At 38.3% G+C, this 16,400-nt stretch overlaps 1 protein-coding gene across 1 annotated transcript; it reads right to left on the minus strand.

The window, feature by feature from the left end:
• Positions 1 to 5,828: 5,828 nt before the first annotated feature.
• Positions 5,829 to 7,284, minus strand: LOC133242857 (protein FAM47E-like). Its single transcript, XM_061409085.1, has one exon. The coding sequence runs from the start codon at positions 7,237 to 7,239 to the stop codon at positions 5,974 to 5,976; it is 1,266 nt and encodes a 421-aa protein (XP_061265069.1). The 5' UTR covers positions 7,240 to 7,284; the 3' UTR covers positions 5,829 to 5,973.
• Positions 7,285 to 16,400: the final 9,116 nt, after the last annotated feature.

The following is a 16,400-nucleotide window of genomic DNA, read 5'->3' on the forward strand; positions in this document are numbered from 1 at the left end:
GCGTGTGAGGTCTTAATTCCTAGACCAGGGATTGATCAATGGAATCCTTGTCCCCTACATTGGTTGGCAGATTCTTAACCACCAGGGAAGCCCTACATCTCCTTTCTTACCTCCCCTGCACATCCTAGCTCTTCTAATGAACTACTGCCCATGGAGTCATTTAACACTACAGTTTGGTTTGCCTGATTTATTTATGTCACAGAGAAATTCATTCAGTCATGTAGTTGAACATTTGAGTGTCTGTGGCTTCTCTGGTGGCTCAGAGGTTAAAGCGTCTGCCTCCAATGCAGGAGCCCCGGGTTTGATCCCTGGGTCGGGAGGATCCCCTGGAGAAGAATGGTAACCCACTCCAGTATTCTTGCCTGGAGAATCCCATGCACGGAGAAGCCTGGTAGGCTACAGTCCACGGGTCGCAAAGAGTCGGACATGACTGAGCGACTTCACTTTCCCTTTCCTTTGTTTAAAAAGGGGTGATTTGTAACATGTAAAATATCATGTAAGAAACGAGTTGCCAGTCCAGGTTCGATGCACGATACTGGATGCTTGGGGCTAGTGCACTGGGACGACCCAGAGGGATGGTATGGGGAGGGAGGAGGGAGGAGGGTTCAGGATGGGGAACACATGTATACCTGTGGTGGATTCATTTTGATGTTTGGCAAAACTAATACAATTATGTAAAGTTTAAAAATAAAATAAAATTAAAAAAAACAAAACAAAACAAAAAAAAAGGGGTGATTTGTGTTAAAATACAATGGGATGAAGCAGATAATTAGCACATTGAGTGCTTCATATAGTACTAACCTTAAATACAAAGGAAATGACAAATAGCCTTTGTTTTGCATGTGATTGCAGTGGAAAGTATGAGAAAGGCATGTATTATGATGCTGGAAACTGTGATAAATTCCGGTCAGTAAAAAAAGAAGGAAAATGAAGGAGACCTTTTGGGAAGGAAGAGACCACTTTGGATAGGGCTTATTTCACATTTTGGTTTAAAAAAAAAACAGGAGATGAGGGTAGAACAGGGTTTGATTATTAAAATGTGAGGGAAATATTGTAAACTTTTGATAAATCCTGTTATTTAAAAAAGCTTCTCCTCTTTTCATCCATTCAACAAATGGTTATCGAGCATCTACTTTGTATCCTGCATTTTCTGTGTAGTGAGAACTTAGAGGCTAATTAAAAGTATCCTTATTTTCACAGGGTGTTAAGCCTGGAGAAGAGAGGAAATAAACAAATACATATATACATATATATATATATATGTGATTATATATATATACACACATACACATACACACACACCACATCTCATAGAGATACATATTATGAAATTAAAGATAAAGCAGGGGAAGGTGGGGTGGTAGAGAATGATCAATGATGATAATTGGAGTATGGTAATCTGAGGAGGACTCTCCAAAGAGGTGACATTTGAACTATACCTGAATAAAATGAACCATATGAGCATCTAGGAAGAAAACATTGCAGACAGAAGGAAGAACAAATTCAAAAGCTCTGAGATGGGGTATTTCTCACTCTCAATGGAGACTTGAGATTTTATCCCAAGTGTAATGGGAGACCTCTGAGCATTGTAGTTGGAGAGGAATATGACCTGAATTCGGTGTTTAAAAGATCACTCTGGTTTACTCCGTGGAAAATAATCTACAGTGTGAAAAGAACTGCAGTCAGAAGGTAAGGTGAGAGGCTTTTGCTATTGTGTGGCAAGATATGATGGCTCAGAGAAGAGCAGTAAGAGTAGAGATGGTAATAAGAGTAGAGGCTCTCCCTTTGGGAATACATTGTGAAGATATATCAAACTTCAGCATAGAATTGGAGAAGTCAAGGCTAGCCTGGCAACTCTGAGTGATGATGCTGTTTACCAAAATAGGGAACATGAGAAGATGAGCAAATTTAGAAGTAGGAAATTATGAGAGTTCTTATGATAATGCTCTTTCTTTTTATTGAAGTGTAGTTGATTTATAATGTATTAGTTTCAGGAATACAGCAACATGATTCTGTTATACCTACGTGCATGTGTGCTCAGCCACTTCAGTTGTGTCCGACTCCTTGGCTTCTCTGTCCATGGAATTCTCCAGGGAAGAATACTGGAATGGGTTGTCATTTCCTCCTCCAAGGGATCTTCCCAGCCTGGGGAACGAACCTGCATCTCCTGAATTGCAGGCAGATTCTTTACCATTGAGCCACCAGGGGAGCCCTTATATGGTTATACCTACATAAATATATTCTTTTTCAGATTTTTTCCATTATAGATTATTATAAAGATATTGAATATAGTTTGCTATGCTATGCAGTGTGTCCTTGTTTATTTTTTATATATAGTAGTGTGTATCTGTTAATACCTAACTCTTAATCCCTCCATCTTTTCCCTTTGGTAACCATAAATTTGCTTTCTATGTCTGAGAGTCTATTTCTGTTTTGTAAATAAGTTCATTTGTATCATTTTTTTTAGATTCCACATAAAAGTGATAAAGATGTATATATAAACAATGAAATATTACTCAGCCATAAAAAGGAATGAAATAATGCCATTTTTAGCAACATGAATGAACCTAGAGATTATCATACTAAGTGAAGTAAGTCACATAGAGAAAGACAAATTTCATATGATATTGCTTGTATGTGGAAGATAATGCTTTATTTTAAATTCCTATTACACATGCTAGTAGAGGTGTCATGTGGGCAATTGACTATATTGCAATCTGGAGTTCACCACTAAAAACTGGGGAGTGTGTGTGTATATATATGTGTGTATATATATATATATGTGTGTGTGTGTGTGTGTGTGTGTGAGAGAGAGAGAGAGAGAGAAAATCATGCTATTCAATTGAATTACCTGCAGAGTTAGTCCCAGGACTGATCTCTGGGTATATCCAGGTCAGAAACAGGAGAATTTCAAATTTAAGTCTCAGACTGGAGAAGGACCAGAACACAGGAATTGTCATGTTAGAAGAACAAAAAAAGGAGGGGATCCAAAAAGAATGAGTTACTTATTAGGCCCAATGCTCTTGAATAAGATGAAAATACTAAATTTCGCCATGACACCTTATTGGTGACCTTGACAAGAACATGTCACTAGGAAATTAGAACAAAATTCTGATTGGAATGAATTCAAGAGACCCTAGGATATGAAGACATGGAAACAATGATTTATAAACAACTCTTTGTGGTAATTTTTCTACAAAGTGGAGCAGAAAATATAGAGTGGTAACTGGAAAGAAAAAATACATCAAGAGAATTTTTATTTGGTTTGGTTATTTCACATGATGGGAGTTATAAAAGCCTTTTTGGTTTTGGTTTGTTTGTTTTTTAATGACAAGAATTATTCTTCCCCAAGACAGAACAATAATATAGGAAAGAAAGGAGAAAAATACAGGACAAATATTTAATTGGGCAAAATTTGACATCCAATGCACAAACGAAAGGCTTTGCCTTAGTAGAATAAAGAGTTCATCCTTTGTTTCAGAGGATGGAGAATATGGGTACAGATGTCAGTTGCCTGGTAGATGGAAGGAAAAGATGGTTCTCTTCTAAATGTTTTTTTTCCTCAGTGAAGTACAAAGCAGTGCTTTGAGAAGAAGGAATAGAAACAGGGATTTGGGCAACTGATTGTAGAAGTAAGATGATCATTAGAAAATGGGAAAATGTATTGATGAGGGAAATAAATGGAGCAGAATTTCAGCTAGTGTTGAAGGCACATTTAAGATTCATGCCATATGTAACCAGTCCCTGTGGTATGTGATTTTCTCTAGCCATGTATAACCATTTGGGTGCAGGTACAAGAATGGCAGAGATTAAGATTTAACCAGGATTGGGGTTTTATCAGAGGACTATAAGAGTCAAGGGAGTTAAAAGTATACTCAAAGAAGGGATAATAGTAGTCAGTGGAGCCTAAGCTGGGAAGGTAAGGAACTGAAGTAAGGCACAATTAATGCTGAAAAGGTGGTGAGGGTCATTGGATTGTTATAACATGTTGGAGTAGAAGAATTGGATGTTTGGGAATATTAAAAGGGCCTTATCCACAAGGTAAAAAGTAGGGATTGGAAGGTGGGATAACTGAAGTTGAGATTTGGAATTGGTATAAATATTGCCAGAAACAAAGGCTAGAGTCTGACTGTAGGGATCATCTTACCTACTGTCTGTAGTGAGATAAGGACAAGATGAATGGAGGTAGTGAGATCCAGTGCCAGGATGTGAATGGATAGTCTTTGTGAATATTTGAATCAAGAACTTTGAGAGTAGTTAAAGGGAGTAAGTCAGTAATTCAGATACTAAGTAACCTCACTGAAGATGGAGGAGTGAAAAGGGAGTAGTTGATTGCAGTAAGGACATTGGTGAACATTACAACCTGATGGCTCTGTTCCCTTCTCACATCAGTCGTGGGTATTCATTGGAAGGACTGATGTTGAAGCTGAAACTCCAATACTTTGGCCACCTGATGCGAAGAGCTGACTCATTGGAAAAGACCCTGATGCTGGGAAAGATTGAGGGCAGGAGGAGAAGGGGATGACAGAGGATGAGATGGTTGGATGGCATCACTGACTCGATGGACATGGGTTTGGGTGGACTCTGGGAGTTGGTGATGGACAGGGAGGCCTCGTGTGCTGTGGTTCATGGGGTCGCAAAGAGTTGGACATGACTGAGCGACTGAACTGACTGACTGACAACCTGATGGCTCTGTTCCCTTCTCACGAGGGTAAAGTATATGCACATACTTCCATTTACAGATGAATTCCTTCATTACCAGAAATAGAATTGCACTGCAGATCTGTGCTTCTAATCTTTCTCACTGCTGCTGCTGCTAAGTCACTTCAGTCGTGTCTGACTCTGTGCAACCCCATAGACGGCAGCCCACCAGGCTCCCCGTCCCTGGGATTCTCCAGGCAAGAACACTGGAGTGGGTTGCCATTTCCTTCTCCAATGCATGAAAGTGAAAAGTGAAAGTGAAGTCACTCAGTCGTGTCCGACTCCTAGCAACCACGTGGACTGCAGCCTTCCAGGCTCCCCCGTCCATGGGATTTTCCAGGCAAGAGTACAGAATGGGTTGCCACTGCCTTCTCCAATCTTTCTCATTACCAATTTCCTATCCCAGACAATTTTACATGTTATTTTGGAAATGTAAAGAAGTTGCTTGACTTCTTTTAAATTCATGAGTGAGTTTTTAGTCACTATTCATGAAATGAAACGATTAATCTTACTTGAATAAATATGTGTGGATATTTGATGATGCTGTGTGTAGTTTTGCTTACTGTATTTTGCACACTAGATTTGCCAAGAACTTGAAGCTCCCTGCTATTCTGTACCTGTGTTATATGGAAATACTTTTTCTTGGTGAATTTTTTATGAGTATGGTTAAATTTTTTTAAGTATATTTAATTAAGAGGCATGACAAACCAGCATAACAAAGTTTCACCTATAATTTTGATAGTTTTCCATCTGTTTTGGGAGCTTGATGCAATCCTAATAAGGGGGATAGCAATTTCATTATTAAATGGGGCTAACATTATTTTGGCTACCAGTTGTACTTAAGAGTAATTGTCATAATTAACTCATTATGATTTTAATACAAATGGAACTGCATGTCTCCTTTTTCTCAACACAATTATTTTGAAATTGATCCCATTTTGTAGCTGACATAGCTAGATCATACTCTTAAAAAGTAATTATTTTTGTGGTTTGATTTTTACAAATAACTGATACAACTATGTGGTATTCACAATGCTATAAAATGTGAGAAGAGTATTTGTGAATATTGATTTCATAGGTGATAAAAGTGATAAAATATTGATAAACCCAAGCAGAAGGTCATTGAGAACTGTTGATAAGCATTAGGTATTAAATTTACAGATGTAGAATCAAAGTTGTACATACATGGTGGGATGGACACTCACCATGAATTCTGATGGGTGTTACAATGAGAGAGAAAAAAGCCAAGTTAAGTAGTAAATAGAAAAATGTCTAAGCATCTTCCCGTGCATCTTCTTCTCCCATTAAGTTGATTTTTATCACTTTGTGTATAGGAGTCTTAACAGAATCATATTTCCATCCCTTCCTGGTGAATAACCTCTCAAGGATGTCTGGCATCCGGTAGCCCTTGCTTAGAATGAAATCTTTAAATGCAATTGTTCCATAAAGATCTTCAAGAATGTCCTGTTCAGGAAACTTCCTTCCAAAAATCCCACCTCCAAGTAAGGCCTTGGGATCAATCAAAGGTTCGTCATTTATTAGCTTTTTCCACAACTTGGGCTGCAGGTACCATGCACCATACCTTATCTTCACCCAGTCAGGTTTATAAGGACTGTGTGGTTTCTGGAGTTTCCTCTCCCAGTTTGGTTCCTCCATGGAGAAATTTTTCGCCTCCATTTTACCTATCCTGATGCCGAACCTTACCTTTGAAGAAACCTGGGATATTTTCTTCATGCGGGCTTTGTCGTGGGTTGGTGGGCAGTCACAGCCAACCTCACACAGTTTCATGATGAACTGTTCGTCAATGCGCAAGTCTCCGAAAGTAGAAACCCATTTGCAGAATTTCTGAATTCCTTTTGGTACATTAGAAGACGAATCAGTGAGTGACTCCTTTCTGCTTGACTTCTCGTCTTCATAATATAAATTGGCTGGGTGTGACACGGGAGCCTCCTTGACAGGTTCCAGCTGGACCATTGCAGGGGATTTTTTACGAAGCTTTTTGGGGTACTTCTTTTTTCTCTTGGGACCCAGACAGTAAGCCCACAAGTCCTCCAGCTTTCTGTCAGGATCGAGCACTTCCAGCACCTTTAATAAGAGGTCTGCAGGTAGATCTTCCTTCAGCTTTGGGCAGAGCGCCAAGGGATGCCTGGTCAGGTGGGCTTCGATTTCCTCCACGAATGCCTTCCGTGCTTGCTGGGCTGATGAAAGCATGGAGAACACCTCTGCTTCCGCTGGCAGCTTTTTCTTTGGGGGGGCATGCTGGGGAACTCTGTGAGCAATCACGGGGAGAAAGCCCTCATTAGGTCCTCGAGTGATCAGATCTTTACAAGGTGGGCAGCCCTTCCGGAAGTCGTCCAGCCCCTCTTTCACAAATACCCACTGCCGGCTGTCCAGGTATGTGGGGAATTTCAGGAGTGCCTTCTTGTGCTTTGCGAAACACTTGGAGGGTAACTTGTCTTTGTACCAGGGCTTGCAGTTCATGCCCAGGGGCATCGGTTCCAGTAACCCCGGCCCTAGCAGCCACTTCTTGTCTTCCATGGTTCCTCTGGCCTCGAGGGGGACTCACCACTTTAGTAGTTTGTTGTCCAGGCTTCTCCGGTTGCTAGGAGACCACGTAGCCAGGTGCCGCTAGATTCTTCCTGGAGGCGGATCAATGTAGGCGCCATGTGAAACCTGCATTCTCCCAGGATGCGCAGTGAAGGCACATTCTTTTTTGTTGTAGTTACTGTGTTGTTGTTACTAGTCCGTGGTATGGACATAGCATCACTTATTTATGCACTCATCTTTTGATGGACATTTGGATTATTTGCAGTTTGAGGCTATCACAAAGCTGCTGCAAATATTTGTGTTTCTGTCTTTGTATATCCATATACTTTCATTTCTCTTGGGTAAACTTTAACTGATGGAAAGCTGGGAGCAGATGAGGTTTTATGTTTTAGACTACTACCAAACTTTTCCAAACTGGTTGTACTAGTTAATATTTCTTCTAGTTGTGTATAGGGGCTTCCCAGGTGGCACTAGTGGTAAAGAATCTGCCTGCCAATGCAGGAAACTCAGGAGACATGGGTTTAATCCCTGGGTTGGGAAGGTCCCCTGGAGTAGGAAGAGGTAACCCAATCCAGTATTCTTGCCTGGACAATTCCATGGACAGAGGAGCCTGGAGAGCTATAGTCCATGGGGTCACAGAGAGTCGGACACAATTGAGCATGCACACACAAAAGTCTATTCAAATTTTTTGTACTTTTAAAAAGAGGTGGATGAAACTGGAGCCTATTATACAGAGTGAAGTAAGCCAGAAAGAAAAACACCAGTACAGTATACTAACGCATATATATGGAATTTAGAAAAATGGTAACAATAACCCTGTATATGAGACAGCAAAAGAGACACTGATGTATAGAGCAATCTTTTGGACTCTGTGGGAGAGGGAGAGGGTGGGATGATTTGGGAGAATGGCATTGAAACATGTATAATATCATATATGAAACGAGTCGCCAGTCCAGGTTTGATGCACGATACTGGATGCTTGGGGCTGGTGCACTGGGACGACCCAGAGGGATGGTACAGGGAGGGAGGAGGGAGGAGGGTTCAGGATGCGGAACACGTGTATACCTGTGGCAGATTCATGTTGATATATGGCAAAACCAATACAATATTGTAAAGTTAAAAAATAAAATAAAATAATTTTGATGGACGTCTCTTATTTTTAGAATTCTTTGTATATTCTGGATGTAATATATGATTTGTAAGCATTTTCTTCTCCACTTATGATTTTTCTTTTCATTGTCTTAAAACTGTCTTTTAACGAACAGTTTTTACATTTGATGAAGTCCAGTATATCAAGTATATATCCAGTATATGGCTTGTCTTTTTGTGTTGTATCTAAGAAAGCTTTGCCTATCCAAAGTTTGCCTATTCTGCTAAAATTTGTATAATCTTTAGGTTTTATGTTAAGATTTGTCATCTCTTTCAATTCTTTAGATGATGTAAGATATGGATCAAAGTTATTAATTTTATTTATTTATTTATGTTTGGCAGTACTGGGTCTTTGTTGCTGTGATCAGGCTTTCTCTAGTTGCAGTTAGCAGTGGCCACTCTCCAGTTGTGTGTGTGGCCTTTTCATTGTGGTGGTTTCTCTTGTTGCAGGAGCATAGGCTCTAGAGCATGGGCTCAGTAGTTGTGGCATTTGGGGAGCAAATTAATTGCTCCTCAGCATGTGGGATCTTCCCCTACCAGGGATCAAACCTGTGTGCCCTGCATTGGCAGATGGATTCTTATTCACTGCACCATGAGTTAAATCCCAAAGTTTTTTATTTTTATTCTTCCTGCGGATATCTAGTAGTTCCAAAATTTTTTATTTTTTTTTAAATTTTATTTTATTTTTAAACTTTACAATATTGTATTAGTTTTGCCAAATATCGAAATGAATCCGCCACAGGTATACCTGCGTTCCCCATCCTGAACCCTCCTCCCTCCTCCCTCCCCTGCCCTCCCTCTGGGTCGTCCCAGTGCACCAGTCCCAAGCATCCAGTACCGTGCATCGAACCTGGACTGGCGACTCATTTCATACACGATATTATACATGTTTCAATGCTATTCTCCCAAATCATCCCACCCTCTCCCTCTCCCACAGAGTCCATAGACTGATCTATACATCGGTGTCTCTTTTGCTGTCTTGTACACAGGGTTATTGTTACCATCTTTCTAAATTCCATATATATGTGTTAGTATACTGTATTGGTGTTTTTCTTTCTGGCTTACTACAATCTGTATAATAGGTTCCAGTTTTATCCATCTCATTAGAACTGATTCAAATGTATTCTTTTTAATGGCTGAGTAATACTCCATTGTGTATACGTACCACAGCTTTCTTATCCATTCATCTGCTGATGGGCATCTAGGTTGCTTCCATGTCCTGGCTATTATAAACAGTGCTGCGATGAACATTGGGGTACACGTGTCTCTTTCTCTTCTGGTTTCCTCAGTGTGTATGCCCAGCAGTGGGATTGCTGGATCATAAGGCAGTTCTATTTCCAGTTTTTTAAGGAATCTCCACACTGTTCTCCATAGTGGCTGTACTAGTTTGCATTCCCACCAACAGTGTAAGAGAGTTCCCTTTTCTCCACATCCTCTCCAGCATTTATTGCTTGTAGACTTTTGGATCGCAGCCATTCTGACTGGCATGAAATGGTACCTCATAGTGGTTTTGATTTGCATTTCTCTGATAATGAGTGATGTTGAGCATCTTTTCATGTGTTTGTTAGCCATCTGTATGTCTTCTTTGGAGAAATGTCTATTTAGTTCTTTGGCCCATTTTTTGATTGGGTCATTTATTTTTCTGGAGTTGAGCTGTAGGAGTTGCTTGTGTATTTTTGAGATTAGTTGTTTGTCCATTGCTTCATTTGCTATTATTTTCTCCCATTCTGAAGGCTGCCTTTTCACCTTGCTAATAGTTTCCTTTGTTGTGCAGAAGGTTTTAAGTTTAATTAGGTCCCATTTGTTTATTTTTGCTTTTATTTCCAATATTCTGGGAGGTGGGTCATAGAGGATCCTGCTGTGATGTATGTCAGAGAGTGTTTTGCCTATGTTCTCCTCTAGGAGTTTTATAGTTTCTGGTCTTACGTTGAGATCTTTAATCCATTTTGAGTTTATTTTTGTGTAGGGTGTTAGAAAGTGTTCTAGTTTCATTCTTTTACAAGTGGTTGACCAGTTTTCCCAGCACCACTTGTTAAAGAGATTGTCTTTTCTCCATTGTATATTCTTGCCTCCTTTGTCAAAGATAAGGTGTCCATATGTGCGTGGATTTATCTCTGGGCTTTCTATTTTGTTCCATTGATCAATATTTCTGTCTTTGTGCCAGTACCATACTGTCTTGATGACTGTGGCTTTGTAATAGAGTCTGAAGTCAGGTAGGTTGATTCCTCCAGTTCCATTCTTCTTTCTCAAGATAGCTTTGGCTATTCGAGGTTTTTTGGATTTCCATACAAATTGTGAAATTATTTGTTCTAGCTCTATGAAGAATACCGTTGGTAGCTTGATAGGGATTGCATTGAATCTATAAATTGCTTTGGGTAGTATACTCATTTTCACTATATTGATTCTTCCAATCCATGAACATGGTATATTTCTCCATCTATTAGTGTCCTCTTTGATTTCTTTCACCAGTGTTTTATAGTTTTCTATATATAGGTCTTTAGTTTCTTTAGGTAGATAAATTCCTAAGTATTTTATTCTTTCCGTTGCAATGGTGAATGGAATTGTTTCCTTAATTTCTCTTTCAGTTTTCTCATTATTAGTGTATAGGAATGCAAGGGATTTCTGTGTGTTGATTTTATATCCTGCAACTTTACTATAATCATTGATTAGTTCTAGTAATTTTCTGGTGGAGTCTTTAGGGTTTTCTATGTAAAGGATCATGTCATCTGCAAACAGTGAGAGTTTTACTTCTTCTTTTCCAATTTGGATTCCTTTTATTTCTTTTTCTGCTCTGATTGCTGTGGCCAAAACTTCCAAAACTATGTTGAATAGTAGTGGTGAAAGTGGGCACCCTTGTCTTGTTCCTGACTTTAGAGGAAATGCTTTCAATTTTTCCCCATTGAGGATAATGTTTGCTGTGGGTTTGTCATATATAGCTTTTATTAGGTTGAGGTATGTTCCTTCTATTCCTGCTTTCTGGAGAGTTCTTATCATAAATGGATGTTGAATTTTGTCAAAGGCTTTCTCTGCATCTATTGAGATAATCATATGGTTTTTGTTTTTCAATTTGTTAATGTGGTGTATAACATTGATTGATTTGTGGATATTGAAGAATCCTTGCATGCCTGGGATAAAGCCCACTTGGTCATGGTGTATGATCTTTTTAATGTATTGTTGGATTCTGATTGCTAGAATTTTGTTAAGGATTTTTGCATCTATGTTCATCAGTGATATTGGCCTGTAGTTTTCTTTTTTTGTGGAATCTTTGTCAGGTTTTGGTATTAGGGTGATGGTGGCCTCATAGAATGAGTTTGGAAGTTTACCTTCCTCTGCAATTTTCTGGAAGCGTTTGAGCAGGATAGGTGTTAGCTCTTCTCTAAATTTTTGGTAGAATTCAGCTGTGAAGCCGTCTGGACCTGGGCTTTTGTTTGCTGGAGGATTTTTGATTACAGTTTCAATTTCCGTGCTTGTGATGGGTCTGTTAAAATTTTCTATTTCTTCCTGGTCGAGTTTTGGAAAGTTGTACTTTTCTAAGAATTTGTCCATTTCTTCCAAGTTGTCCATTTTATTGGCATATAACTGTTGATAGTAGTCTGTTATTGTCCTTGGTATTTCTGTGTTGTCTGTTGTGATCTCTCCATTTTCATTTCTAATTTTATTGATTTGATTTTTCTCCCTTTGTTTCTTGATGAGTCTGGCTAATGGTTTGTCAATTTTATTTATCCTTTCAAAGAACCAGCTTTTGGCTTTGTTGATTTTTGCTATGGTCTCCTTTGTTTCTTTTGCATTTATTTCTGCCCTAATTTTTAAGATTTCTTTCCTTCTACTAACCCTGGGGTTCTTCATTTCTTCCTTTTCTAGTTGCTTTAGGTGTAGAGTTAGGTTATTTATTTGACTTTTTTCTTGTTTCTTTAGGTATGCCTGTATTGCTATGAACTTTCCCCTTAGGACTGCTTTTAAAGTGTCCCACAGGTTTTGAGTTGTTGTGTTTTCATTTTCATTAGTTTCTATGCAAATTTTGATTTCTTTTTTGATTTCTTCTGTGATTTGTTGGTTATTCAGCAGCATGTTGTTCAGCCTCCATATGTTGGAATTTTTAATAGTTTTTCTCCTGTAATTGAGATCTAATCTTACTGCATTATGGTCAGAAAAGATGCTTGGAATGATTTCTATTTTTTGAATTTACCAAGGCTAGCTTTATGGCCCAGGATGTGATCTATCCTGGAGAAGGTTCCATGTGCGCTTGAGAAAAAGGTGAAATTCATTGTTTTGGGATGAAATGTCCTATAGATATCAATTAGGTCTAACTGGCCTATTGTATCATTTAACATTTGTGTTTCCTTGTTAATTTTCTGTTTAGTTGATCTATCCATAGGTGTGAGTGGGGTATTAAAGTCTCCCACTATTATTGTGTTATTGTTAATGTCTCCTTTCATACTTGTTAGCATTTGTCTTACATATTGTGGCGCTCCCGTGTTGGGTGCATATATATTTATAATTGTTATATCTTCTTCTTGGATTGATCCTTTGATCATTAGGTAGTGACCATCTTTGTCTCTTTTCACAGCCTTTGTTTTAAAGTCTATTTTATCTGATATAAGTATTGCTACTCCTGCTTTCTTTTGGTCCCTATTTGCATGGAAAATCTTTTTCCAGCCCTTCACTTTCAGTCTGTATGTGTCCCCTGTTTTGAGGTGGGTCTCCTGTAGACAACATATGTAGGGGTCTTGTTTTTGTATCCATTCAGCCAGTCTTTGTCTTTTGGTCGGGGCATTCAACCCATTTACATTTAAGGTAATTACTGATTAAGTATGATCCCGTTGCCATTTACTTTATTGTTTTGGGTTCGAGTTTATACACCATTTTTGTGTTTCCTGTCTAGAGAATATCCTTTAGTATTTGTTGGAGAGCTGGTTTGGTGGCGCTGAATTCTCTAAGCTTTTGCTTGTCTGAGAAGCTTTTGATTTCTCCTTCATATTTGAATGAGATCCTTGCTGGGTACAGTAATCTGGGCTGTAGGTTATTTTCTTTCATCACTTTAAATATGTCTTGCCATTCCCTCCTGGCCTGAAGAGTTTCTATTGAAAGATCAGCTGTTATCCTAATGGGAATTTCCTTGTGTGTTATTTGTTGTTTTTCCCTTGCTGCTTTTAATATTTGTTCTTTGTGTTTGATCTTTGTTAATTTGATTAATATGTGTCTTGGGGTGTTTTGCCTTGGGTTTATCCTGTTTGGGATTCTCTGGGTTTCTTGGACTTGGGTGATTATTTCCTTCCCCATTTTAGGGAAGTTTTCAACTATTATCTCATCAAGTATTTTCTCATGGTCTTTCTTTTTGTCTTCTTCTTCTGGGACCCCTATGATTTGAATGTTGTAGTGTTTAATATTGTCTTGGAGGTCTCTGAGATTGTCCTCATTTTTTTAAATTCGTTTTTCTTTTATCCTCTCTGATTCATTTATTTCTACCATTCTATCTTCTATTTCACTAATCCTATCTTCTGCCTCTGTTATTCTACTATTTGTTGCCTCCAGAGTGTTTTTAATTTCATTTATTGCGTTATTCATTTTATATTGACTCTTTTATTTCTTCTAGGTCCTTGTTAAACCTTTCTTGCATCTTCTCAATCTTTGTCTCCAAGCTATTTATCTGTGATTCCATTTTTGACTTCAAGATTTTGGATCAATTTCACTATCATTATTCGGAATTCTTTATCAGGTAGATTCCCTATCTCTTCCTCTTTTGTTTGGTTTGGTGGGCTTTTATCCTGTTCCTTTGTCTGCTGGGTATTCCTCTGTCTCTTCATCTTGTTTAAATTGCTGAGTTTGGGGTGTCTTTTCTGTATTCTGGCAGTTTGTGGAGTTCTCTTTATTGTGGCATTTCCTCGCTCTGTGTGGGTTTGTACCAGTGGCTTGTCAAGATTTCTTGGTTAGGGAAGCTTGTGTCGGTGTTCTGGTGAGTGGAGCTGTATTTCTTCTCTCTCCTTTCGAAGACTTGGGTTGCTTTTCTGGGTGCCTGATGTCCTCTGCCGGCTTTCAGAAGTTGTTTTGTGGAATTTCCTCGGCGTTTAAATGTTCTTTTGATGAATTTGTGGGGGAGAAAGTGTTCTCCCCGTCCTACTCCTCCACCATCTTAGCTCCTCTCCAATTTTTATTTTTTTTTTAAAGAGAAAAATTTCTCCTTTGTAACTTTGTAGGTATGTGTTGTCCATATTTCTGTGGGTCCATGTCTAGACACACTTTTCTGTTTCATTGATTTCTCTGTCTTTACTCCAATTCTGCTCTGTGTTGATTACTTTGTATTTTACAATAAGCCTTGAAACTAGGCTGCATTAGTTCTCCAACCTCTTTCTTCTTTTACAAAGTTGGTTTGACTCTTACAGGTCTTTTGAATACATATGAGAATTTTAGAATCAACTCATCAATGTCTTTTAAAAGAAACCTGTTGGGATTTTGATAAGGATTTGTGGAATCTATTTTGAGATACTTGACAGCTTAACAATATTGAGTTTCCTGACCCATGACAAAGGTGCATGTTTTCATTTATGTATATATTCTTTCATTTATCTGAGCAATATTTTGTAGTTGTCAGTGTATACATCTTTCACATCTTTTTGTTGTTGTTGTTCATCTTCTCTGAACTTCTGTTTCATCTCCTCCTGTCTTTAGCTTCCATTATGGAAAGATACAAAGTTTGTTCTTACTAAACTGTCAAGAAAGCTCTTATTTTACTACTTAGTTAAATGAAAATAGAATGACAATGCAAATTTATATTATTTCCAGACTTGCAAAAGAAACCACAACCAGTATGATGCATTGTGTAAAGTATGTACAGCTTTAATAAAAGAAGCAAACCAGCCACTATAACAAACATCAGAAATGTTCTAGAATAGCAATAAACCAAATCTTTTAGTTAGGAGTTCTAGAAAGTAAAGAATTAAATAGCTGAAACTCAGCTTTAAACTATCAGGAGAGGTGCAAATTATTTCTTGTAATAATGCAATATATTTGGTATACGGAAGAATATCAAAGGATAAACTACCATTCCTGATTTCATGGAGGAGAAACATTTCACACTGGTACCTTGGTATCTGCCTGGGGTTAGCTCAAGGACTCTCCTTAGATACCCAAATCTGTGGATGTTCAAGTCCCTTATGTAAAATGGTACAGTATTTGCATATAATCTGTGTACATGCCTGTATACTTTAAATCATCTCTAGATTACTTATAATACCTCTTGCAATGTAAATGCTCTGTAAATAGATGCACCACAAATTCATGTTTTGCTTTTTGGATTTTTCTTTTTCTAAATGTTTTCCATCTGCATGTAGCTGGTTTCATGGATGTAGAACCTAAAGATATGGATGGCCAACTGTACTGCACCATTTCATACAAGGGACTTGAAATCTGCAGACATTGGTATCTGCAGGGGTCCTGAAACCAGTCTCCTTTGGCTGCTGACAGATGACTGTATTCTTCTTATGGCCTCTCTTCTTTCTAGCCTGTCTCCTCTGCTCCACACTGATGTGGATTCTTCCTTTTTGAAATTACAGCTTTATTGAGGTAGAACTTACATATTATCAATTCATTCTTTTAAAGTGTGCAGTCTAATGGTTTTTAGTGTATTAATAGGATTGTGCAACTATCAAAGCAATCGGTTTTGACACAGAGTCATTAATCTCAAAGGAACACCAAACCCATTGGCAGTCACCTCATCCATCCCCCAGACACCTCAGCACTTGGTGTCTAATCTACTTTCTGTCTTTTTAAATTTGCCTATTCTGGACATTTGATATAAATGTAATTATAGAATATGTGGTGACTTTTGACTGGCTTCTCTCATTTATCATACCGCTTTTGAGTTTCATCCATGGTGTAGCACGTATATGTACTTCATTTCTTTGTATTGCCAAATACGAATCAATTACGTAATATACCATATTTAATGTATCTGTTCATCTGTTGGTGAATATTTGGGTTTTTCCACTTTTTTGTTGTTATGAATA

This window comes from Bos javanicus, chromosome X (genome assembly GCF_032452875.1).
Source record: "Bos javanicus breed banteng chromosome X, ARS-OSU_banteng_1.0, whole genome shotgun sequence".
In the NCBI taxonomy this organism is placed as follows: domain Eukaryota; kingdom Metazoa; phylum Chordata; class Mammalia; order Artiodactyla; family Bovidae; genus Bos; species Bos javanicus.